The following is a 27,500-nucleotide window of genomic DNA, read 5'->3' as shown; positions in this document are numbered from 1 at the left end:
AGGTGATGCAAACCGTCGCAAGGAAAACGCAACAGCGATCGCTAAGCGCCGTGAGTGTTTCCGTGCGGTTCCAGAACTTCCACGAACTCGGCTTCGCTAACGATTCCTGGAAGTGCAACGAGCGCCTGATGCCTTTAACCGCTCCACTCGCACAGCGCGAGACGTCAGACACAATTCCCGAGAAGATTCGCAGCATCAGTGCGTTGCCTGCTTTACTTTCATTTTTTTGTCTCGAAATCTCGAAACTGAGACTATAGGTCATGTGCTTTGTGACTGCCCTAAGTTTGTGGAAGAGCGTGATAGGTTAGTCAAGGACCTTACGCGTCTCGACAGCGCACCGTTGTCGGAGGGCGTTATTTTAGGCCCTCGGCCAGACGCTCAGTCGAGTTTCAAGGCCATCAAGGCATTACTGAACTTTTTAAAAATTACGGGCCTGGACTGCAGACTTTGAGCATGCCAAATTGCTTGCCATATGTTCTACATCTTCCTTCTATCGTCATGGTCACCCATCATGCACCTCTTTCTTCCCTCTGTGAAGAAGAAGACGCGCCTCGCGGCACAGCCGCATTGCCAACGCGCGGCTCGTCTCGGCTCGCGCTGTTGATTGCTGGCGTCCGTTTGGACAGTGCTTCGGGCTGCTTCGCCGTTCCCGGCTGCTGTGCCGTTACATTAGGAGCCGCCAATAAACCTTTTCTCAATTGGTGGAGGTGCGGGGACTCAAACCCCGTCGCTTGAAACCCTGGAGCTGAGATCACGAACGCTACCACCCGCCATGACCGACAGCTCCTCCCAAACGGCACCGACGCCACAGTCCGTCACCTGCACCGGCGTTCCACGACAACGGGACCCCAAGGTCTTCAGCGGTGCAGACGACGAAGACGTAGAAGACTGGTTTGCGTCGTATGAACGGGTGAGCGCACACAACAAGTGGGATGATCCCGCCAAGTTAACTCACGTCATCTTTTATCTGGCTGGTGTTGCCCAACTGTGGTTTCACAACCACGAAAGTGACGTGCCCACATGGTCAGTCTTCAAGACAACCTTTACGGAAGTGTTCGGCCGACCCGCTGTTCGCAAGCTCCGTGCCGAACAGCGCTTGCGCGCCCGAGCACAGCAGACGGCGGAAACGTTCACAAGCTACATAGAAGACGTCGTGGACCTTTGTAAACGAGTCAACGCCGCAATGCCAGAAGCTGAGCGAATTCGCCATATACTGAAAGGCATCGATGACGGCGCATTCCAGATGCTCCTAGCCAGGAATCCGCGCACTGTGTCTGAAGTTGTCAGCCTGTGCCAAAGTTACGATGAGTTGAGGAAGCAACGCGCTTCGACTCGGCGTCCTTTGGGAAGCGACGACTTCTTGGCGAGCCTTGACAACATGTACGACCCATCCTCATTCTTTCAGCGGGTCAAGGACTTTGTGCGTGAGGAAGTTGCTCGCCAACTTTCTTTAGTCCCCTTCACTCAGGAGCCCACCTCCCGTCTTCCAAACACGCTCCGCACCCTCATTTCCGAAGAGGTCGCCCACGTTGTCCCTTCCGCACCACATCAGCCGCCTGCAGCCGTGAATCTCAACTCCACGCGGGCAGTGCAGCCTGTCGCCACGCCTCTCACCTATGCGCAGCCAGTCCTGCCTGTGGCCGCGCCTCTTACGTACGCCCAGGCAGTACGCAGGCCTCCACCGGCGTCTTTCACGACCCAGTCCCAAGCGCTGCCACCGGAAGCCCATGCTACATCTTGGACCGCACCGCGAGCTAATCCTTGGCGGACACCTGACAACCGACCCATCTGTTATTCTTGCTGCACTCCCGGACACGTCGCCCGATATTGCCGCCGTCGTCCTCAAGCGTTCGGCGACGCCTCGCGGCCCTTCCAGTACGGCAGCCAGCCATTTCGCCAATACGCCGCTCCTTCCCCCCAACCGTATGCTCGTGCTGACATCCCAGAATTTCCTTCGCGTCGCTCGCCATCCCCTCGCCGACGCTCGCTCTCCCCAATGCGTCGGCGACCCGCACCACCTGACCAGGAAAACTGAACGTCGCAGTTCAAGAGGCAAGAACTGCGCCCCATTCGAACTGTCAAAGTCCTCGCGCCTCTCCTGCTAACGTGGTCGAAATTTGTGTAGAAGGTGTTCCTACATTCGCTCTTGTGGATACCGGCGCAGCCGTTTCTGTGATAGCCGCCAAACTGTGCCGTTCGCTGCGCAAGGTGACCACGCCGCTTTCTGGACTGTCGCTTCGTACGGCAAGCGCGCAGCCCGTCACTCCGCACGCAGCCTGTACTGTACGTGTGCTTATTCACGGCATTGTTTACATCGTCGAGTGTATTGTTCTTCCCACCTGCTCGCATGACGTCATCCTCGGATGGGACTTCTTATCCAGTCATAAAGCCGTGATCGACTGCGCACGCGCCGAAGTTGAATTTTCCCCTTGTGACGCACCCTTGGACGAAGATTGCGACCACCCTTCTAAACTTACCGTGCGCGAGGACACAGATATTCCACCTGGCTCCTTCGCCCTCGTCCCCGTCTTTTGCGATGCCATCGCTGATGCAACGGTCCTCTTCACGCCGTCCGACGTCTTCATGAGCCGTAAATCTCTCCCACTACCCTTCGCGACGCTTGACATGGCTGGCGGCTGCAGCAATTTCTACTTTTACAATCCCCTCTGTGCGCCTCTTACGTTGCTCGTTGGTGAATGCCTTGGCTTCGTGGAACTCCTCGACTCTTCGTCTTTGGTTGACATCCCTGGAGACTCTTTTGACGTCGACCCCGGCCAAGCATCTTCGATGTCCGCGCTTGAAGAAACGTCCAGGGTTGCGTTCTCGCATGCCATCGCCGATACCCTCACACCTGCCGAACGCGCCGACCTTCTTGATCTCCTGCACAACTTTAGAAGTTCATTCGACGTTTCACAACCTCACCTGGGCCGCACGTCGGAAGTGCGGCACTACATTGACACCGGTTCACATCAGCCGTTACGTCAACGACCATATCGCGTCTCTGCCGAAGAGCGTCGTGTCATTACCACCCAAGTCGAAGATATGCTGCGCCGTGATGTTATTCAACCTTCGCATAGTCCCTGGGCATCTCCTGTCGTTCTTGTTCGCAAGAAGGACGGGTCTATTCGCTTTTGCGTCGACTACCGTCGGTTAAATAAGGTAACGCGCAAAGACGTCTCTCCTTTGCCGCGCATCGATGACGCCCTCGACAGTCTTCAGGGCGCAGAATTTTTCTCGTCCCTTGACTTGCGTTCAGGGTACTGGCAGGTCCCCATGGCTGCGGCCGATCGCCAGAAAACCGCGTTCATTACACCTGACGGTTTATATGAATTTAAGGTGATGCCTTTCGGGCTTTGTAACGCCCCTGCCACCTTTGAACGACTCATGGACAACACTCTGCGTGGCCTCAAGTGGTCTATATGTCTGTGTTACCTCGACGATGTCGTGGTTTTCTCGCCTGATTTTCCTACTCACCTGCTCCGCCTTAGACAAGTTTTGACCTGTCTAACGAACGCTGGCCTTCAACTCAACCTCAAGAAGTGCCGCTTCGCCGCGCGAGAGCTCACCATTTTAGGCCACGTTGTGTCCAAACACGGCGTTCTACCCGATCCTGCAAAACTTCGAGCAGTCGCTGAGTTTCCGAAGCCTCAGACCATCAAAGAACTTCGAAGCTTCGTGGGCCTATGCTCATATTTCCGGCGCTTTGTTCGAAATTTCGCATCGATCATGGCGCCATTGACTCAGCTTCTACGCGGTGACGCCGCCCTCTCCTGCTGGTCCCCTGCATGTGACTCCGCCTTTGCTACGCTGCGTCGTCTGCTCATCTCCCCACCTATTCTTCGCCATTTCGACCCGTCAGCTGCAACTGAAGTACATACAGATGCCAGCGGGGTCGGTCTCGGCGCCGTACTCGCCCAACGAAAGGAGGGCTACCCCGAATATGTAGTCGCCTATGCGAGTCGCACACTCACGAAGCCTGAGGCCAATTACAGCGTGACCGAAAAAGAGTGCTTGGCTTTAGTATGGGCACTTGGCAAGTTCCGACCATATCTGTACGGGCGCCCATTCGACTTGGTCACAGATCACCGTGCGCTTTGTTGGCTCGCCAACTTGAAAGATCCCACTGGCCGCCTAGCCCGTTGGGCACTACGCATCCAGGAGTACGATATTCGCGTCGTCTACCGCAGTGGACGCACACACTCCGACGCAGATGCCTTGTCTCGTTCACCTTTACCTCCAGACTCGGCCTGCGCAACAACTTCCGCACATTCCGTGTCATCCCTCGACATGGACTCCTTTGCAACCGCACAACGTCGTGACCCGTGGGTCGCTTCTCTTTTCGACTATCTTTCTGGATCGTCGACCATCCCTGTATCCCGAACCCTCCGACGCCAAGCAGTTCATTTTGCCATTCGTGACCAGCTGCTGCACCGACGCAATTACACTCCTGATGGTCGTCGGTGGCTTCTGGTGGTTCCCCGCAGCTTAAGGTCTCAAATATGTGCCGCTTTCCACAACGATCCGCAGTGTGGCCATGCCGGAGTCTTCAAGACGTACGAACGCATTCGCCACCGCTACTACTGGCGCGGCATGTACAATTTTGTACAGAAGTGTGTTCGGTGCTGTCTTGACTGTCAACGCCGCAAATCGCCGCCTTTACGCCCATCTGGTGCCTTGCAGCCGCTCCCATGCCCTGCCACACCCTTCGATCGCGTCGGCATCGACCTATACGGCCCACTTCCTATGACACCAGACGGCAATCGGTGGATCATCGTTGCTATTGATCATTTGACACGCTACGCCGAAACTGCTGCTTTACCAAGTGCTACAGCGCGGGATGTAGCCTCTTTCGTCCTACATCGCTTCGTGCTTCGACACGGCGCACCTCGGGAACTCCTCAGCGATCGCGGTCGCGCCTTCCTCTCCGAAGTCGTCGAAAGTTTGCTTTCGGAATGCCATATTATTCATCGGACAAGCACGGCATACCATCCACAGACTAACGGGCTCACAGAGCGATTTAACCGCACACTTGGTGATATGCTCTCTATGTACGTGGCGTCTGATCATGGTAACTGGGACCGCATCCTTCCATTCATCACGTTCGCGTACAACACCGCGATCCAGGCCACTACGGGATTTTCACCTTTCTTCCTCCTGTATGGCCGCGAGCCTACGCATACCATCGACACGCTCCTTCCATACCGTCCTGACGCCTCCGAGTGTTTACCTGTTTCCGACGTCGCCCGACAAGCCGAAGAATGCCGCCAGCTAGCGCGCTCCTTTACGGCAGAGCAACAGCAGCGCCAGAAAGAAAACCGCCTCGACACGCATCCAAGCACGACCTACGCTCCAGGCGTTCTTGTGTGGTTGTCGGTCCCTTTCCAAACGCCGGGGCTTTCCTCGAAACTCGTCCCAAAATTCGAAGGGCCTTACCGAGTCTTGGAGCAAACATCCCCGGTGAATTTTCTCATTGAGCCCCTGTCACCACCTGAAGACTTGCGCCGGCGTGGACGTGACATTGTCCACGTCTCGCGTCTCAAGCCCTACCACGACCCTCTGCCTCCCGATTCTTAAGGCGCCAGGATGGCTCTTTTTGTCCAGGGGGAGATTGTGAAGAAGAAGACTCGCCTCGCGGCACAGCCGCATTGCCAACGCGCGGCTCGTCTCGGCTCGCGCTGTTGATTGCTGGCGTCCCTTTGGACAGTGCTTCGGGCTGCTTCGCCGTTCCCGGCTGCTGTGCCGTTACATTAGGAGCCGCCAATAAACCTTTTCTCACCTCTTTCTTTCCCTCTTCCCCTTCCCCCAATGCCGAGTAGCTGGCTAGAGGAATATACCTCAGGCCGACCTCACGGCATTTCGTGTCATTAAACTTCTTTCTCTCTCTCTTCTCTCGAAATGTCAAAGAACAAACGATCACTACAGAGCTCTCTGTAACCAACCGCAAGACGACAAGCTGGCGTAATGTCTTGGCAAACACCCGAGTCACATTGGTACCGCCGACCAAGCTGTGTTCCGGGGGTGGGGGGGCTTACGCTATCGTCTGCGGCGGCGACTTGAAGAGCCGGGGTGTAACACACAAACTACACGCTCGCCGAGAGACCGCTGATCCGAGCCAATCCCTCTCATTGGCTACGGTCGCCTCCGAACGCAGACGTCTCTTGAGCGACTACGACGAATCCACTCTGCGGTGTGAAAGCCCTCCAAAGGCCCACTGGAGCACAGGGGAGGGAGGGGGGGGGGTTCTTCTTCTACTTCTTCTCGAAGTGAGAAAAACGATCCTTGTTGCCTGGCGACCACCCGAGGTCTCCGAAGCCGCAGCGCTTTGACCACTCGGACTATACCAACCGCAGATCGTAGTTATCGTGCAAATATAAGGCCCAGAAAGGCCCCTCCAAGTTGCTCCGCCCTCCACCATGGTATACTCCCTTTGCCCGCTCGCATACGGTTGCATTGAAATTGTGTGATAGTCACAACTTTGGGCAAGAAATGACTGGCGTTGCGAGGTCATGCTGGATAACCGACGCTCTGGCGAGCTGTGGTTTCGAATAATGTGTACCGCTGATTGAAGTTATATTGGGTCTTCAATTGCAGCTGCTTGTGTTCCTTCGCCCATTTCACTTTTCTTCCATTATTACTATAATTTATTACCGGTCATTTGACTACTATTGCACAGTTGGAACCAACAGCAGGCAACCCGAACGAAATGTAAGAACGGAAAAGGTAAGGAAGGCTGAACCTTTCTTTCAGCATTCACATCCAGTAAGCTTTTGTGTAACGTTCCAGCAGTACGTGTCTTTCTGAAATAAAATAACGTCCGTTCAGCCCTGCTTTTGCAACACGTGCCAGTTGTTTACGTCTCTTCAAAGCGATGCCTTTCTTTGGCTGTTGCCCACGCTTCGTGAATTGCACCCCTATATGTTTCTGTCTGGCCGTTTATGTAACATTGACACACACACACACACACGCAGATATATATATATATATATATATATATATATATATATATATATATATATATATATATATGTGTGTGTGTGTGTGTGTGCGTGTGTGTCAGTGTTATATAAACGGCCAGACAGAAACCTATATATATATATATATATATATATATATATGCGTGTGTATATATATATATATATATATATATATATATATATATATAGAGAGAGAGAGAGAGAGAGAGAGAGAGAGAGAGAGATATGCATTTACGATGCTGATTTCGAACGCCGTTCACCGAGCACGCAAGTCCGATATTCACTAGTAATTGGGCCGTGGACGCCTGCCTAACAAGCGGATAAGCCCACCCTTACGAATTTTCTGAACGCAAGCCAGACGCTTGTCGCGTCGCATAGCAGCTGTTTATTTATAATACGACTAAGTGTGCGCGCGAATCTACTACTCGACGATGAAGATAGAACGGTGCGGAACGCGTTCGTCGCGGAAATGCGCCGCGCGTCTGTCATCGTACTGGCGGCACACTGGCGCGTTTCTGGAACGTCACGCCTGTCGTGTGGTGTGGTTTAACGATGAAGTTTTAACGCAACAGCGTTAAGGAGCTCGTGTCGCAGAAGAGCCGGTGTCGTCGGCGTCGGCGGCGTTGGCCGTGAGCGATAAATCCCAGCAGGCATTTCATGAATAAAAAACAACTTGCAAGATGGGCTGGGTGGGAATCGAACCAGGGTCTCCGGAGTGTGAGACGGAGACGCTACCACTGAGCCACGAGTTCGATGCTTCAAAGCGGTATTTCGCTTTCTCTGACAGGTCACCCTATAGGTGGCTGAGGGAGGTGTTCGTCACTGAAATCTACAGCCCGCCGTTTCTATTAAGGCGCCATGTTGCCTCGCTGGCTCACGAGGGCTTCCCGTATACTACAGATTCCCCACAGTGCGTCGGATCTTCGTAACCTTTTTCCTATACATGACGGAATACTGATTGCGCATTTCATTCAGTTAACCTCCGCTTGCTGCGTGGATGCTCCGTCTGATCTCTATCTAACACTTAAGTATTCCTAGATTTACAAGTTACTATACTGAGCGTTTGCTCTACACCTGCACGTCACTGTAAACCCCCATGCTCCCTCTGTAGTGGTTTGTAAAGTGATATAAATAATGAAATCAAGAGTCCGACGAAAACTCGTCTGGTCGGGATCGCTCATAGTCAAAGGCAAAAACAGGACGCTGACAACGAACATTAAAAGAAGAGAAAGCAATACGTCTCGGTTCCCATATGGGGGGACTTGTTCAAGGCCCCTGTATCAAGGCCCCTGGTTGGCACCCGTTTTTACCTTCCAGTAAAATAAATAAATAAATAAATACCTCACCGTGCAGTAGTTTATTTCATGACTTTATTTTAACGCGGTCTGTGGAAACCTTGCGTAAACTTTGGGTTCAAAGGAATAAAGTAAATTGTTTTCTGCATCGCGAGAAAAGGATGTACTTACAAAATTTACTTAATGTTGACGCTATGAAAAAGACGGATATTCTTCGGAAGTGTATTAACGCAGTTATTGGACGAGGCGATTATAAGGCGACTATTAGGGAAATTACAATTATTGTCAATACAATATCAGAAAAGGAATCAGCCGAATCTTTCAACAAGTACTTTGCCAATTTAGCAAGGAATTCTCGAGATTCAAATTGTTTGCTCTGTCTAAATGCAAGGACCTGCCAATCTGTATTTTTTGCTCCTACGACACATAGGGAAATAATTGACACTTTCTTATCTGTCAGATACAGTAAATGCTGCGATGCCGATGGTTCTGAAATTGGGCCTGCAAAATTCGTACTAGATGTAATCACTCCGACGTTGACACACATTTACAACCTTGTTTTATTTGATTGTACTTTTCCAAAAAGCATCCAGGTTGCTAAATTTATAGTGTTACACAGGGGCGACGATAAAAACGATTTAACTAACTGTAGACCAATATCCGTCTTGTCAATTTTGTCAAAAGCTCTGGAAAAATTAATTCACAGACGCATTACATCCTTTACAACTAAGCATAAATTAATAACAAACATGCAGTTTGGATTTACGAGAGGCCGATCTACTGAAACTGCCCTCCTAACACAAAGGGAAAATATATTAGATTCTTTCGAAGGTGAACTATTTACATTGGGTATTTTTCTCGACTACTCAAAGGCGTTCAACAGCATAAACCATACTACCCTACTAGAAAGGTTTAACTGTTATGGTTTTCGAGGCGTTCAACAGCATAAACCATACTACCCTACTAGAAAGGTTTAACTGTTATGGTTTTCGAGGCGTATTTTTTTGAAGTTAATAGAATCATATCTCCAGCATGGCATGCAACACGTAATTATAAACAGTCACATGTCTGACTTGAAACCACTTACGGCAGGAGTATCACAGGGAAGCATTTTGGGCCCCTCGCTTTTTTGTGATGATTCAGTGAGTATTGGCAAAGACGTAAAATTTATTACATATGCAGACGACATTACAATTATTGCCACCGAAAAAGATGCTGAAGATGCGATGATTAAAGCCAAGGAGGCGCTGTCAAAATTATCATTCTGGAGTATCGCGAGCTCGTTAACAATAAATCTTAATAGAAGAGAGGCCGTACTTTACAGGCAAAAAATCGAAATATAGATACTTCTGCCCTTTTACAGCTTAGCAACTCCATTTTGCTTATTGTTCCTTCCATTAAGTCTCTTAGAGTTATGCTTGAGCAACATTTGTCGTGGAATGATCCCGTGGAAATGGTAATGGGTAAGCTCTCTCGAGTGACTGGAATACTTTGCAAGTTGCATTTTTCTGTTCCAGAAAGATTAAACTTCTTTTGTGCGAATCACTGTTATTACCATGCATAACCTATTGTTTCTAACAACAATGCACTGCATAGAATACAGAAAAAATTCGTACGTTGTATACTAGATGTTCCTTAATTAACGCATACTATTCCTTCATTTGAAAAGCTCAATTTGCTGTCAGTACCTACCATTTATGAAAATATGTTAATACGAAATTATAAGACCAGTATTAAAAATATAACGACACCCTAAAACGTATTTCTAAATTATTAGCAAAACGTAAGGCGGTCAGTACAGGGAGTTCTGAAATATGGGAACTACCGAGGCCTAGAACAAATTATACTTAAATGCTAAGTTTTCGACTACCCTACCATTTAAACAAGGCAAACATAACGCAATGCTTATTTGTATGCTAGAATAAACGTATATTTAGATGCAAATATATACACAACCGTTTGAAGGTTCTTTAAAAAGGTGCAATTCTTGCATAATATTTTTTTGTACTGTGCGTATCAAATCCTTCTGTATATGTTACTGTATAAAATATTTCCATATATTGTGTTTTATAATAGAGATGTACATATTGCTGCAGGTTTTTATTATTTCTTGTGTATGTTGTGATGTATTCATGACTAGCGGCATTTATGAAAATTACTCATCATGTATGCTTTACTTTTTTTCTCGTACTCGCTCATAGTTATCGCAAAAAATGTTTCACGGCTACTACTGTGGAAATCCTATTTTTTCCAATTTTTATCGTATTTAACAGTGCTCATCCTTTGTCGTATTTCTCGCTGCCTGTAAAACGGGGCCACAGACCACATCAAATCTTGCTGGCTTTTTATGTCCACAGACCTCGGCATTAGTTGCAGGTTGAAAAAATTTGATTCGATTTGATTTGATTGAATCTACACGTCACATTTGACGCTGCATGAGTAGGGAGCTAGAGAGGGAGAGAAATATCCGCGGCGAGGCGCGCGTTGTGACGCCATGTGCCTCCTCGGAGCACCGCCACGGCGAAGTCGCAGGTTCGCGGCCAGTAAAGCTTCCGCTTTAAAATTGCCTTCCGCCATTTTTAGCTCACGGCCAACGCCGACGACACCGGATTTTCTGCGACACGAGCTCCTTAACCCTATCGCGTTAAAAACGCGCAGCCATAACCAAGGAGTCAATCGAAGCCGTCCTCGCTCACCATATAGCCTGCTGCAACTCGGTGAGGTCTCCCTGTATGGCGTGCTGCTGGAGGATGGTGAGCGCCGGCGCCGGCAGGTCTCCGGCCCACTCGTAGCTGGGGCACTGCGGCACAACGACAGATTGGGGGTTACATTTAGCCACGATAACGACAAATTACAAATTACGCAGATCCGTCGTACATTCTCTTTTTTTTTCCTTTTTGGAATCCACGTGAAGCGAATCCTTTCGTCAAGCGGTTAGTGAGGCATCAAGACGGCAAGACAACGACAAAAAAGGTATAAAACGACGACACGGCGTTGACTCTCAACTGACATTTTATTGAAGATATGTCTAACATATATATATATATATATATATATATATATATATATATATATATATATATATATATGTGTGTGTGTGTGTGTGTGTGTGTGTGTGTGTGTGCCAGTGGATAACAGTGACAAATTGACACATAATCAAAATTAAGATAGGTAACGCAGTTCATTGTCGTGAAGAGTGCTGGACTAGAGTGAATAGAGTGATGGTGAAGCAACACGGTACTTTTTCATCTTCTCCAGCGCGTTTTGCATCATAGCGGGGCTCCGTCTCTGCCCGGCAAACGCTCAGCGGGCGGATCACGGGGTCCGCGCGACCTGGGATTACAAAACTGCTGTCGCCGTGATGGGCACACTTTTCGCCGCCCCGTTTTCGGTATAACCCCCAGCTTGCTATTGCACAGGGACAGGCCGTGCTTACATTTTCGGCGAGAAGCCTACAGAGCAGGCACGTACCAAGGGAGGGCCCGCGACACCGCCTCCCCCTCTCCCCCCCCCGAAGTTAAGCGGCATACTCCTCACCCCCTCCCGGCCCTACTCGCCTACGCCACTACTCCTCGCACAGATTCCTAAAGCGCCGTCCAATCAGTATTGAGACTTGACAGCTATTCGGCGGTCAGCACGATGCGTAGGCGGGCTAGTTGGTGCGAATCCATAATTACTTTGTTTAGCGCAAAACCAGGGACACAAGGAAGACGACAGGCCAAGCGCCTTGTCCTGTCGTCTTTCTTGTGTCCGTGGTTTTGAGCTAAACGAAGTACTCGGCGATGAACATTGTGCTGCCTTTTTCGCTTCTTTCGGATGGCGGTAGTTATCGGCATCTCCTGGGGTGTGAAGGCCAGTTTTCTCATCGATTCGGTGCCCGCGCGATTAACTCAAGATGCGTTCAGTTGTCACCATCCATTCAGCAATCACGCGCGTCGCTGTTGCTTCGTTAGTTCAACCTTCTTTGTTTATAAACAGATCCAGAGACCATAAAAGAATTCGATTCGTAGTCACTGGCCTGTATGTTCGTGGAACGAGTTGCGGCCGGAGGAAACGCCGCTTGCGTTTAACTTTTCCGTTTTCTTAATTCTTTCCTCGAGTGACGGCTCGCCGCGATGCTGGCAGATCGTTGCAACCATATACCCTTAGGTCAGGTGGAAAGTAAAATCATGTAAAAGAGCGTCCATCGTCAAGCCCTGCGATAACCGTTAAACCCATAAGCAATATGACTGTCACCCGTTACTTGACGTAGATTTTTCCTAATTGTGCAGCACTTTTCGGGCAGAAATTGGCAACTCGAAACAAGAGCCACACGGAGTTGAGAAATTAAGCGACCTACTGAAGCAGAGAGCCGAGGCAACAGCTAGACAAGAAGTAAAAGCGAAAATTAACGAATTTAAGCTTTCTTAGTAAAAATATGTATGGATCAACATCTTTTTATTTAAAAAGTAAACAGAGGAAATGCCACCGGATATGAAGAATAATTACATGTGTTTTGAACGACGCATCTACAGTTATCAGTCAAGCCGCGTGACGTAGCCACTTCTCTGCTGTGCTAATGTGGGTGCTTTTTCTTGCCTTCCGCGGTGGGCGCAGCACGTCTAGAACCGCAGCGTCCTGCGCTCTCCGCGATTGTACGGGACTGGCGGCCACGCATCGTTACGCAACTTCCGAAATAACAATACGAGTCGGTTTTGGCACTTAACTTGCTAGAGCAGTAAACTAAAGATCCAAAAAACTGTGATTATTCCGCAACTATATATTTCTCTATATTTCTTCCGTTATATATATTTCTTTCGTTAAGCGATAAGAAAAGAGCAGATTGGGTGAGGGAACAAACGCGAGTTAATGACATCTTAGTTGAAATCAAGAAAAAGAAATGGGCATGGGCAGGACATGTAATAAGAAGGGAAGATAACCGATGGTCATTAAGGGTTACGGACTGGATTACAAGGGAAGGGAAGCGTAGCAAGGGGCGGCAGAAAGTTAGGTGGGCGGATGAGATTAAGAAGTTTGCAGGGACGGCATGGCCACAATTAGTACATGACCGGGGTTGTTGGAGAAATATGGGAGAGGCCTTTGCCCTGCAGTGGGCGCAACCAGGCTGATGATGATGATATTTTTTCCAGAGCTATTTTAAGAAACGCTACTAGAAATCTTTGTTGTACACTTTTGCTTGTTCTCTTGTACTCGGCAGTGTTCTTCCTGCGCCTCTTTCACGCGCGAGTCCATTTGATGTGATTCCTCGTTTGCCAAGTCAGGAAGTGGCGTGTCTCACAGGCGTAGCTGTGAGACACACTTTATTTCATTTCTCCCTTGTCGTGTACGCGTCTTTGTGGCGAACGGTTGGCATTATTCACATCTCTACTGGTAACGGTGCCACCCTCCCCTTATTTCCATAGAAGAGTTAGCTTGGGTTTGGTTCGGTTAGGTTAGGTTAAGTTAGGTAAAATTAACCTCCCCCCACCCCCCCAAGAACAATAATCCTAGGTACGCGCCTGCGACAGAGCATAGACGCCTTACCTCGAGAAAAAAAGAGACACTACGAGATTCCATTTTTCCGCCTTTGTAACACAAGAACGCTTCCTACGCGTCGTGGTTCAGCGAAGCACCGCAAGGTGTCGCTTCCGACTTCCCAACTGCCTCACACGTCTCCTGCAACCCGCCTTTCTTTTCAAAGGCTAATACGTTTACGGACAAGCGAAAGCTCTCCAGGAATATAGAAGCCCCGCAAACACAACTACCGCATACCGAATACGCCCGGTTTCAGTCGGGAATGGTTGGGATGCGTCAGGCCTAGCAGTCCGTCCTTCCAGAAGAGCGCAGGCATGCATTAAATGTTTTCTCGCGAGTCGCTTATAACGTGGTGAAACCCGCCGAGGATAAAAGAGACGGGAAGAAGAAAAGTTCGGCGCCGTGTTAGACATCCTGTGCGCCGTGAAGCCGAAAGCCCGCTGCGCACTTGGTAAGCGCGCCGTCTCGCATCGTCGCGTTGTTGTTTTGGCAGTTCAGCTTGTTCGGCTCGTTTTCGAGGCTTAGCTGCGGCTACCCGCGCGCTGGTACGGCGGGGCAAGACTCGCCCCAACGACGTTTCTCTTAACGCGGAAAGTTGGGTAGCTGGCGTTGACGAAGTTGCTGTGACATAGTTACTAGCTCGAACAAGACAACCGAAAAAAAAGCGGGAACCGGGGGAGGGCGAGGGGGGGGGGGGTGTTAGGAACGGTTGTTGAGCGCTAGAAACAGTTGTTGAGCGCGAATCATAGTCTCCTTGTACGACAAGTCATGGTGGCAATAATGTAGACAGGGGTGCCGGGAAGGTTCTGAAGTTGAACCAACGTTAGGAAAGGGCCCATTGTCCTAGAAAGCAAAGTAATCAACGCAGAAAGTTGAGCTAGCTGGTGTGGATGCAGTTGCTGTGACTAGCGCTCTGTCCTGTCCCACAACCACTCTTTATTTATTTTTTATGCGAAGCATATTACGAGGGCTCAACCCAGCTCCTCAGGCGCGGCGGTGACCATGAAATCACGTGACACCGTGACGTCACGACAGAGGAGAAGTGGCTTTGGCTCAACTCTTGCAAGACGGGCTGGGTGGGAATCGAACCAGGGTCTCCGGAGTGTGGGACGGAGACGCTACCACTGAGCCACGAGTACAACGCTTCAAAGCGGTACAAAAGCGCCTCTAGTGAATGCGGTGTTGCCTTAGAAACGCGCTGTTTCTAAGGCGTGCGTCTCTTGCTCAGGCGCACATTTCGTTGCCGCGCCGAACGCTGCTTTGCTCGACGCTCACCGCGTCCAATGCGGGGCGCGTAGTCGCTGCCCTGTAGCCCATTGTCTTACACCCCTTGGCGGGTCGACGGGAACGCTGTCGCGTTCCACTCTTGAAGGCGAAGAAGTAATGCATGAGTTGTTTCTTCGTCTAGCCGAACCAAATATAGCCAAGCAACAGCAGTTCACCAGGCTAAACAGTGGTTCAACAACTAAAATAAAGGCTAGTATGCTTCGCATCCTGGGCTTAACCTTACCTAAGCCACAGCCATTTTTTTCTTTTGTTTACCACTCGACTAGACGCCGCGTTTCTGTACTTTGTATGCGTGATTCCAGTGAATGCATTGACTGCACTGTTCACTTTGCCGAGTGCTTGTCGCCTCTGCATAACGAGAGGGATGAGCCATTGCGTTTTTGGCGTGCTTAGGGGGGTATGAGCCGTTGCTGATGATGATAGTTTTTCTACCATTGTACCGGACGACGCGTTGTTTTTTTGCGGAGGTCGTCGGGGGTATGAGCTACTTCAGGCTTTCACCTTAACAAACGAAGACGCGGCTTTGCCTTGATTGTGAAATGCCATGGCACCCGGAATTGCCGCATAAACCACGTAACCTGGAACTCGCAAGAACTCTGACTCTTCTACTCGTTCGCCGTCTATTTGTTGTTATTTTTTTTTACTGTCAACATTTACTGCCTGTAATTTTCTCAATGCATAATATGAGAAATAGAGAAAAAAAAAGATGCCCTTGCCAATGTCATATTCTGAAGCGTTGCCACGTATACAAAAAAAAGAAGGAAGGAAAGCCGCTTTGTACGAAAAGCAAAGCTCATCTGGCGAGACGGCAAGAAAGCCGAGTGGAACCACTCCAACGAAAGCGTAACAGCAATTGGGCCTCTCGCAAGGAAGCACCTCAGTCACCACTGCGAAAGCTGTATGGTTTCGCGAAAACTGAGGAACATAATCTGCGCTACTCGACGACATTGGGACCTCTTATTTTACGACGAAATGAAAACGTTATTGCCCCACATGGCGTCCTTCTCGCACACATTCGATTTTATATATTGGGTACGGCATTGGGTTGCCGCGATTCAAGACCCCGGTTCAAAACGAACCGCCCGGACGGACAATTCGTGAAAAAATTTTTGAGACTTCCCGGCAAGGGAGAAAAAGAAAAGAAGACTGGCGATCGATGCTTTCACCATCAACATCATCCTCTTTATGTCGTCCTGAGGACGAAGGCCTCCGCCAACAATTATTCCTGTCTTGCTGATGCGCGCAAATTTTCAAATCTCCTCAGACCTTCGTCGTCCTCAATCGCACCCCGCTTTTCTTGACACCCCTTCTGTAGCTGTATCATCATCATCATCATCATCATCATCATCATAGTTACGCCCACTGCAGGGCAAAGGCCTCTCCCATATTTCTCCAACAAACCCGGTCATGTAATAATTGTGGCCATGCCGTGCCTGAAAACTTCTTAATCTCATCCGCCCACCTAACTTTCTGCCGCCCCCTGCTACGCTTCCCTTCCCTTGGAATCCAGTCCGTAACCCTCAATGACCATCGGTTATCTTCCCTCCTCATTACATGTCCTGCCCGTGCCCATTTATTTTTCTTGATTTCAACTAAGATGTCATTAACTCGCGTTTGTTCCCTCACCCAATGTGCTCTTTTCTTATCCCTTAACGTTACACCTATCATTCTTCTTTCCGCAGCTCGTTGCGTCGTCTGATGCGCGCTAATTTTCAAATCTCCTCAGACCTTCATCGTCCTCGATTGCGCTCCGCTTCTCTTGACACTCCTTCTGTAGCTGTAATAGGCCACGAAGTCAACTGCCCATCGCCATTACGCGACGCGTCCAGCTCCATGTCTTCCTCCTAATTTCAACCACAATGTCGGTTGTGCCCGTTTGTGTTTTAATCCACACCGATACGTTCCTGTCATATAGAGTTACTCCTATCATTCCTTTCTTTCGTTACTTCACTCGTTGCGCGGTTCTTAACGTCTAAAGGATTCCTTGTTAACCTCAAAGCTTCTGTTTCCACACGTTTATCACGGGAAGAATGCGACGATTGCACGCTTTTAACTTCACGAATACTACCCGCCGTGGTTGCTGAGTGGCTATGGTGTCAGGCTGCTGAGCACGAGATCGCGGGATCGAATCCCGGCCACGGCGGCCGCATTTCGATGGGGGCGAAATTCGAACACACCCGTGTACTTAGATTTAGGTGCACGTTAAAGAACCCCAGGTGGTCGAAATTTCTGGAGTCCCCCACTACGGCGTGCCTCATAATCAGAAAGCGGTTTTGGCACGTAAAACCCCATAATTTAATTTTTTTTTCACGAATACCGGCGAGATTTTTTCTTCTTTTTCACCACGACTTGGTGATACCAAAGGATTGCGCTCCAACCCATTTTCGGTCTTCTGTAGCTTTCCTTCCGATTATCAGAATCCCCCAAGATTAAGTGGAATACATACATATACCGTTACCCGCCGTGGTTGCTCAGTGGCTATGGTGTTGGGCTGCTGAGCACGAGGTCGCGGGATCGAATCCCGGCCACGGCGGCCGCATTTCGATGGGGGCGAAATGCGAAAACACCCGTGTACTTAGATTTAGGTGCACGTTAAAGAACCCCAGGTGGTCAAAATTTCCGGAGTCCTCCACTACGGCGTGCCTCATAATCAGAAAGTGGTTTTGGCACGTAAAACCCCAAATATTATTACATATACCGTTGCAGGTATTCTAAGGGCCGACTGTCAAGCACGCATTCTCGTTTTCTTGCGAGCCACTGAACGTTCCCTTGTATTCTGCATGTCAAACTTCATCTCTACTTCATTAATGCGAAGCTATTATGCATTGGAGGACAATGCTCTATTGCTTCGCATTAAAAGGTTAACCCTTAAGTTCCCAGGCCGACTGGCAACACGTATGTAATAAAGGGCAGAGCTAGTGGTCCGCTACACTTTTCCGGGAGGAAGTAATATTTTTGGAAATTATTGATTGGCAGCTCATATCCGTTCACATGCGAATTTATGTCACCTAACCTACCATTTTCCTCATCTAATGTATCTAAATTATTAAATCTGAGTGCATGTTCTATTGCGTCTTAAGTGAGCGTTGTTAATTTTCCTTATTGGATTCACGTGAACTAACTTTACGTTCTAATGTGTTTTACGTGACCTGTTCTGTCATGTGTGTTTTAAATTTACCTGGCAAACTAGACGTTCCAATTTGTTTCATAAAGTTTACGTTGTGAACAACATTTTAGCGCATTCGTGTAACCTGACCCTGCGGCTTTTTCCGTTATTGGTACGTTTCGTTTGTTCAGTGCCGGCTTGTTGTTTAGTCCTCAGAATACATTTGTTATATATTTGTTCTAACAAACGCTAGTTAATGACACCTCAGTTGAAATCAAGAAAAAGAAATGGGCATGGGCCGGGTGGTCATTAAAGGATACGGACTGGATCCCAATAGAAGGGAAGCGTAACAGGGGGCCGCAAAAAGTTAGGTGGGCGGATGCGATTAAGAAGTTTCCAGGGGCAACGTGGCCGCAATTAGCACATGACCGGGGTAGTTGGAGAAAGCATGGGAGACGCCTTTGCCCTGCAGTTGACGTAGCCAGGATGATGATGATGGTGATGATGATGATGATGATATTTGTGCAGGAAGAAAGGAGCAGTAGCCAGGAGTAGCCAGCGCCGCCTGAAGGCACCGACATCAACATATCGCGTATTAAAATAGAGAGAGAGAGAGACGGTGATTCGCGCCCACCTCGAGCTGTCCGAGTTCGTGCTCGATGAATATCCAGAGCAGTTCCTGGTGCTCGACCACCTCCTTCCAGTTGTCGTCGATGGAGGCGGCCATTCCTCGGTCCTCCCGGGTGCCCAGGCACAGCTTGAGCCGGATCTGGCCCTGGATCGTGGACCGCTGAGAACGACCCTGCAGGGGAAACCACTGGTCCAGGCCCGAGGACGGAATGTCCTGCGAAGAAGGCACGGCCACATGTCAGCGGACCAATTTCACCGTTCTGGGATGGCAGCAGACTGGAAGCGGTTACACGCAGCAAAATACTAATGCGGTATTGCTGGCAGCTTTACCCCGAAAATGGTTGTCCAGTGCTGCAGAAGATGCACCCTACGAATGGTTGTATGACGTAGCAGCAGTTGCACACTGCAAATGGTTCTGCGGCGACCACTCCTTTGTGCAAAAGTAGTTTGGTTGTATGAGCTTATCTACACTGTCGATAGCTTTCATACTCCACCGCCGAGCACATTCAATCAATCAATCAATCAATCAATCAATCAATCAATCAATCAATCAATCAATCAATCAATCAGTCAGTCAATCAAGCAATCAATCAATTAGGCGATTAATCAATTATACCATCAATCAGCAAACGAATCAATAAACGATAATTATTGTAATTTATAATATCCTAAAATTCTACTGGAACATTACTAAGGGGGAACAAATAATACGATACTGCAAAACAAATCCATATGTTATGAAACATAGACTTATTTATTGAGACTTCATTCTGATTACAAAATCTGACACTACATTTCGTTTGTAGTCACTCCTTCAGCGGCCCTGAGCACAGGTGCGTGAGTGGAATAGTCAATTCGTCTATTCTAGATCATCTAATATATTTAGGAACATTAAGGAATACTTGTTGAACCATGAGATGCTTTTCATAACCCTGCGTCGAACGCATTCCCTGTGACTGACTGCATTCCGAGCAAGAATACTCGGTAGAATTGTACTAGCACACAAGAATGTGTTCAATATTAACTATGTCCATGTGCCCGGATGCAAATGACTAAACTGTGAACGCTTGCGCGTGTGGCTGCGCGCCACGAATTGTTCTTTCTCTCACATCTTTTTCTCGCTTTCCTTTTCTCCTTTCTCTCCTAACCTTAAGCCCGCTTGATCCCCCTTGCTTTGCCCTTACTAGTCTCTCTCTCTCTGTCTCTCTCTACCTCTCGCTATAACAGCGTTCAAAATCCTGAGGTTTAACGTCCAGAATCTGCGCGGTAGGTTAGGGCGGGGGGAAGGGGGGCGCATTTGACGGCGTCGTGCTCAGAATTGATTTTGTCCGGCTTGAATTCCTTACGACGCACTCAAACCTAAATACAGCAGCTTCTATTCGCATTTCGTCCCCATCGGAATTCGGCTGTGGCGACTATGGGAACACACCTGCGAATTCGTGTTCGGCAGCTCAACGCAACAACCACCGAGCTACCCTGTCGGGTTTTGTCAAAGCTTTCTAGGTTCCCTGTGATCATGTGTCATCACAAACAGAGGTTGCAAGGTCACAAGCTTGTTTAATAGGCCAACTTCATTTCATGCGACAGAAAGCCCGCTCACGATAATTAGTCAGCGGCAAAGTGTGTGACATCAATGTGAAACAGGCTTTTGTTTTTGGGTGTTGTTGTTGCTGCTGAAACGAGCAGCTCGCTTAAACACCAGCGGCGCAGACACGCAAAACCGCCGGCGCGAATTAACCCTCGTTCGGAGCTCGAGGCCTTGCTCACTCGGGCTTGAAGCCTGTTGTCGGAAGCACCGTAGTGACTGACCAGCGTCACGGTCACGCAGTTAGGTTGCTGAGCTTTGGATACAAAGCCGTAGATAGTGACCCTCAGTCGGAACGATGATCGCTTGATGCCGTTTAGTTTTGTAGGTACTTTTTTATCTTGTTGTTTTAATTTCACTGCTCGGTTATGCGTGTTCGCTACAACGAATAGACGATGGCGGTAGCGTCAGGATCAGCCTTGACACTCGTTCCACCGGTGCTTCCTGCGCAATTATTTAGCAGGTGGGGAAGGCCACTGCAACGTATGACCCAGATAATTCTTTTTTTTCTTTCCAGCCACATTTTCCACTCGCTGGTTGACACGGAAACGCTGTTTATTAGCATAATATATTCGCTGGAAATTACCGTGAGGAAGTAACTCTATTCTTGTCCTGCGAACATTTGATGCTCGCGTGCTTACTCCTACTTTTACTACTGCTACTACCAATACTACTACTACTACTACTACTACTACTACTACTACTACTACTACTACTACTACTACTACTACTACTAAGTTACGCACACTACAACTTCTACAACTACTAACACTACTGCTACTATCTAGAACTGCTACTGATGCTCCTGGTAATATTACCATACTAATGCTTCTTCATAACCAGGGTTATATAAAAAAAGGACTGCCTAAGGTGTAATAAGAGAAGAGCTATAACGACTTCGTATGGCAGGACCAATTATTTACATGAAATTAGCTACGTTTGCAGCAAACGTACACAGTTCAAACAATTCCCGAGAATGGTGCAGCACAAAGCAACTTATCGGCTTAATAGAGCACAATAACTCGGCTGATCGCTGGGGGACAAAATTAAAGATAAAGGAACACCTTATGTTTGGTGTAGTGCATAAGCAAAAATATACAAAGGCGCCCACTCATTCGTTCTTCGACGTACTCTGCCTATTGGTAGTTGCATCTATATGACCTGGGAGTCGCTGCTGGTTACACGCTCAAAAAGATTAGCACCGCTTCTTGTGGGTTTTCTGCACTGTGGACGCACGAGGCCACGGTCCTGGAACCTTACGCTGTGAGTGACAAATTCACGAAATTTTTCGTTCGCATGAGCACGTTAACAGTAGCCGGCAACTTTCCCAGATAAGATCATAATAGGCTGACGATCGCGTCATGATAAACTAACACCTGCGTTTACGAGCAGTTCGAGCGTCGGAGCATTCCTGTGAATGCTGGCCCTGGTGCCTGGCGCCTGAAATCGATAAGAAGGACAAGCCTGTGATAATCATATGCACGACACTCAGACGACAGGTGTGCTGTAGTTTCTTCTGCGTCAGACCTGACATACCTGCCAGTGAGCGCCATTCCAATTAGAATTGAATAAGTGTCTGTAAAACCTAGGCAAATTGGGTTTCGACGCAAGCCTACGTAAAGGATTGTATTAAATTTGTTGAATATACCGTGTATGTTGACAATACTTGTTAGGGCAAACGAAACGAAACGCAATTTGTTCTCGACTGACAAACCGTGGGCGAGACAAGAAATGGTGCACTATTCTCCTGCACCAACAACTCCACGACCAGTTTCAATTTGCCCCCTGACACATCCCGCAGATGTATTATGTATGTAACCGCAATGTACTTGCCATCAAGCGTACACCCAGCCATGCACAAATGTGCCTCAGTTTGTAGTTGTGCCGCGACCGCTTTTTAAGGATTGGCAACCTTGAAACCAGCGTCGGCTCCAGCACAAAGAAAGCAGCACACGAGCACCGTTTCTCAGACCGCCGATTCGACACAAACTTGCGCGCCCTCGCACTTTTGTTAGACAAGATCGCTCCCAGACACTTACCCCTAGACCCCCTTCCACTAACTCTTACGAATAAGTTATGGTGCAAGCTCATAAGGACGTCCTGAGTAGTTTATCTACAACGAACCAAGCGCCCACGCTGTCGTTGTCCGCGTCATCTGGTAGCAAGCTAACGGACGCTCCTTGGTCGTTGCAACGGACCCAGGAGGACCGGGAGAGATTTGCTCCGTCTACCCGTTGTGCTTTTCTTCATTTCGCAGCCGACGGCGCCCGTATCGCCATCGGCGCCGCTCCCAGAAACCACTCCATCACACTCGGCGGAGCGTCGTTGCTGCCGCAGCAGGATACGGGCGACGACCAAAAAAAAAAGGGGGTGTTGGCGACCTTGCTACACTTACTCGAGCGCGCGATCATCGTCGTCGATCAGTAACACTCAGCCCCGCAACACTCAGTCCCTCCCCGCCCCCTGTTCCCTTCCTCAATGCACTTAATCTCGTTCCACATAAAGTGAACGAAGTAAGGGGGAACGATAACGGAGCAAATGTTACACTTAGTTGATGGAACTTTTGTGCCGATCAGTAACACTCAGCCCCTCCCCGCCCCCTGTTCCCTTCCTCAATGCACTTAATCTCGTTCCACATAAACTGGACGAAGTAAGGGGGAACGATCACGCAACAAATGTTGCACTTAGTTGATGGAACTTTTGTGCAACGAGATTGCATGTTCCAATAAGTAAAACTTCAGTTGAACGATATTGAGTGATATACAGTCACACTGGCAAGAAGCGCGACCAAAGGTTCCGCATACGTCTCGCATAGCAAGTGGAACATTGATGGACACGTGTTCCATTTTGTGAGATTTATGTGTGGAATATGATTAAGAGTGTGCACTCAGGCGTGTCCTCTAAACTTCATTCGTCTTCGAATAAAGCTATAAGTGAGAAATTTTTGCATATGTTCTGCCCTCACCTAATCTAACGACGTTTTACTTGATGTTGCGAAAAATACGGAGTGGCCTTACTTGTTAGAATCTCTGATGCATAAAAAAGAACGTAGCACACATAGACATAAAAATAAATATAGGCAACTACGTTGCAATAGATATACGGTAAATATGTGAGGCTAGGTCCCACATGCTTTAGTTTGGTCCAGTAACAGGCGTTTTACCTTCCCGATAACAGGTACAGGTTTGTGGAACAATGTTCTGTGTAAAAGTAGCTATTTCACTGCAACTCGTTTCCCTATATCCCCATGGCTATATGTACTTAGGGAGTAGAGTTTCAAATGCACAAAACGCTTTTGCATAGCTTGTTTTTTTTTAGCTTTTATGCAACACCGCTTCATTAGGCGAGTTAAAAATATTTCCAAACATCTTTCCACTCACAGCGCGTACTATACTGCAACATTAAAAGCGTATTCCTTTGGAAAATACTTAACTGACGCGACCGACGGGTGAGCGTGTGTTGCTTAAACGACCGCGAGCGACTCCCTCGTGCGCAAAAATAGCTTCTTCGTTTCCGCGACCACTGCACAACAAACTCCAGCCACAAAGCGTAAGAGGGAGGGAGCGAGAGATGCGCAGCTGCAGGGACTTTACGAATGCCCTGGAATGAGGGACGAACAGAAAAAAAAAGTGGGGGAGGGGGTTATAAACGGCAGTTAGATACAGCGCAGGGGGTGCTTCGGCAAAGTGAGCGTATGGAATGGAGGACGCGAGAACGTCCCGGGTGCTGGGCCCGGCCCGGCCCGGCCCGTATCGCCGGCGAAGACGTGGCCAGATCGATCATCGTTAATCCAGCGACGTTCCGTCGTCATCGTCGTACCCTTTTTGCTGTTTGTAGGTGCGTTACTCTTTCTTTTGCTGCTCCTGTCATGCTCGGTTTGTTCGTCTCTTTTCCTTTACAGCCGCGGGTTTTGCCACTTTCCTTCTCCTTTTTTTTCCTTCCATCTTTTATCGCTCAGGTCGCACCTGTGCTTCCCGCTCTGTCTCTTCTACTTCCACGTAACGTCTGTTTACAGGCGACCACTCCCTCGCCATCCCGATCTCCCCAATTTTCCTTATCTCTCACGCAGCCGAATGTGCCAGTCGTGTAACGACGGACGTAACAACCGCGTGCCCTTTTCCCTTTCCCTTTTACCCTTTTCATTTCAATCCCCTTCCGTCATTGGCGTTTCAGAGGGCCATTCCATCCTTCTCGTTCCCGCCACCAAATTGAAACGCCTTCCACGTCTTCTTTTTTTTCTGTTCCGACAAACGAAAAAAAAACGCAACAGGCATGTGCTCCAGTCGGACAACAGCCATTCTTATTTACTTTCACATCCCCAGATATGTATATGTGTTATTTCATTTCTTCAATTTTTCCATCTAACGAAAAGTAGCAGAGGGAGAAGTAAATAAAGAAAAGACAGAGAGCTCTCAGACAACATATCTCCGGTTGGCTACTCTATGCTGGGCAAGGGGAAAAGAGGCACGATAGATGAGTGAAAAGAAAGAAAATGGAAACATGGCAGAATACTAAAAAAGAAACAGTAGCTATATGTCAATGCACACTGTCGCATAGCTTGTTAGTACGCACATATATACTCCCACACAGTGACTATGTGAATTCTGAATAGGTAATAGAGTGCTGCGTTGAATGTCTGCGTAAGTGACACCTGCGTGTTAGGCATTTGGCTAGACTAGACTTTCCAGCGTTCATTGAAGTCCCCATTACTTTCTTTCCCTATCCGCCTATGCATCGTTTCTCCACCACTCTCGTTACTGCGTATCCCCACTCCCTACCGTTCTTCGTAACCCTTCGCGTTTTCCCTCGTCTCTACTGCTCGTTTTCCCCAACTACCCATTTTCGCTTAGACATTCGCTTAGTATCACCGCACTCGTCGCAGACGTTTTTTTTTTTTTTTAACGACGGCATGTAGAATAAATGAGGAAAAAAAATGGGGGATGGAGGGGGGCTCCCAGAGCAGCCGTCGCGTCAGAAACAGCTCTCGTTTCTTTCGAGTGGGCCGTCGTGAGCGAAAAACGCAAGAAAAATAGAAAGAGGCAACCACGGGGAAGGCACGCAAGATTGCAAGCGAAGCTGGCAAATCCTCTAGTGAAAACAGACAAAAAAAAAGCAAATGAACAAACAAGAATAACGACGACCGCCAAATAGCTCTTCAAACCACGAGGCGGCACGGGAATCAGAGTGAACTGTGGCGGGGGTAAAAAAGAAAAAGGACATTTGGGCCGCTCTCGCTTTTCTAAGCCGGCCTCTCGAGTTGTTTACCTACTCTATCGCCTGTCGCTCTTACCACTCTCTCTCTCTCTCTCATTCTGCCCGCTTCGTCGCCTCACGTCAGCGGTTTCTACGCGTCCTTCGGGTCCTTCGCGGCTCGCTAAGAGTGACGACGTCGGCGCCTTAAATGTCAGCGGCACCTACGAATGAGCCCGCCTACCTCTCTACCTTTTCCCTGCCCCCTCCACGTCAATCTGCAGCCCTGCCCGTAGTGCACTGATTCCCTTTCTTTCTATTTCATTCACTCACTCTGTCATTCTCGTTCACTCTCGCTTTCTTATTCACTCTCTCTCTCTCTCTCTGCCTCAACCTCTCTCACGCACTTTCTATCACTCACTCTCTATTTCACACCAATTCCCTTCACCCATCTCAATCTCTGATTCACTCTCCCTCTTTGAGTCCCGCTAACTCAATCTCGTCCTAAACCACCCTTACTTTCTAATTCACACCTCTCATTCAATCTTTCACGCTCTCTCCCTCTCTTCAGCCTCTCTCACGCGCACGCGCGCTATGCATTAGCCGCCACCGAAACGTGATTGAGAGCACCGTCGGTGACGGCAATCCGCAGAACGAGGTGCACTTCAGCGTGAAGTGCCCCGTGTGCAAAAGATACGCCATCACTCGAGGCTCACCGATGGCTTGTCGCAAAACTTCAAAACGGAGCTGCCGCGTTGTTTCTTTTGTTCTTCCTTTTTATTCTTTAACTTCACGTTCGTAACGCGGGTACGTGCTTCCGAGTGTCTGAGGCGCCATTTTCAGCACGGCGAGCTTTTTTTTAGTACCCCGAGGACGCTCTACTTTACATGTGTCGGAGCTAAGCAAGTTCAAACGTGTAGCGAAAGTTGGCGCCTTGTGCATTAGAGTGTCGCGCAAAGTAAGCCTTCGGTGCGCGAATGGAGCACGTGGTATAGCTTGCTCGAAAGGACGAGTAACAGGTTTCTCGGGATCCCGTGCTATTTGCGGTCTGACGTGCGCGATCACCACGTCGAGGAATAACACCAGGGCTCCACATAGGCGCATTCTTTATCGTAGAACGTGAACGGCGTTCGAAACGAAAATGTTCTGCTTGAACACCGAGCAAACCGAAAAGTAATCTTAAACGAACACACTCGGAAATGAATGCAGCAACGCGTAAACATAGTATTTAAAGTCAGAGTGTTCCACCGCACGTATAAACTGACGGGATACAAAAGGCCTTGCGAGATCTCTTTCCCTTACAAATTATGATAAAAGACACGAGAATTTCTGCACAAATGAAAGTGCTGGCAAAAGGGAAAGGATTACATAAACGACCAAGACGGCACGAAATTCTACGGCAGAAAATAACTGCATTGCAAACAAGGGCGTAGACGCTCACGTTTGATGGCACAGCTTTATTCTTCGAAATCAAAACTGATTTTTTCGGATTTTGGGTTAAGCTGAAAAGAGGCCCTGAAATTTTAGGCGCTTAGTATAAGCTGCTGCGTATGCATCGACTAAAACAAAAATGAATAGCAAGCTTTTCGCTGATCCATACAATCTTTCAGCCTACCGCGTTAGCTGCGTTACCTGCGTTTCTAGCGTGTGACACACTGTCCCACGCTAGAAAACGTCTAGTTGTACATGAATGCGATATCATTTCTGGGCATTATGCACGCGAAGCTTGAATTAGGCAACAAACTTTCGCCAAGAGGGAGTATGGGAGGTAATACGAAAAAGTCAACAGACAGACGCTGGAGGTGATCGAGACCGAAGAAAGCAAAAGAAAAGAATGGAGGAAGAAAATGAAACGGAACAAAAAGCACGTCCCTGCAAAAGACATAATCGCAGCCCATTTCGGCTAATAGCCGGCGGTG

At 48.6% G+C, this 27,500-nt stretch overlaps 1 protein-coding gene across 6 annotated transcripts in view; it reads right to left on the bottom strand.

The window, feature by feature from the left end:
• Positions 1–27,500, bottom strand: part of LOC139048842 (BAI1-associated protein 3-like) — a 567,324-nt gene that overhangs the window by 89,767 nt on the left and 450,057 nt on the right. For all 6 annotated transcript variants that reach the window (XM_070523709.1, XM_070523713.1, XM_070523710.1 and 3 more), the window contains exons 9-10: positions 18,811–19,020; positions 10,966–11,069 (exon numbers count right to left, since the gene is read on the bottom strand). In XM_070523709.1, the coding sequence (XP_070379810.1) occupies positions 10,966–11,069; positions 18,811–19,020 (314 nt within the window). The remainder of the gene's footprint in view (positions 1–10,965; positions 11,070–18,810; positions 19,021–27,500) is intronic.

Source organism: Dermacentor albipictus, chromosome 8 (assembly GCF_038994185.2).
Source record: "Dermacentor albipictus isolate Rhodes 1998 colony chromosome 8, USDA_Dalb.pri_finalv2, whole genome shotgun sequence".
In the NCBI taxonomy this organism is placed as follows: Eukaryota; Metazoa; Arthropoda; class Arachnida; order Ixodida; family Ixodidae; genus Dermacentor; species Dermacentor albipictus.
Note: the sequence above shows the minus strand (reverse complement) of the source record. Positions and strands in the feature narration are given on the sequence as shown.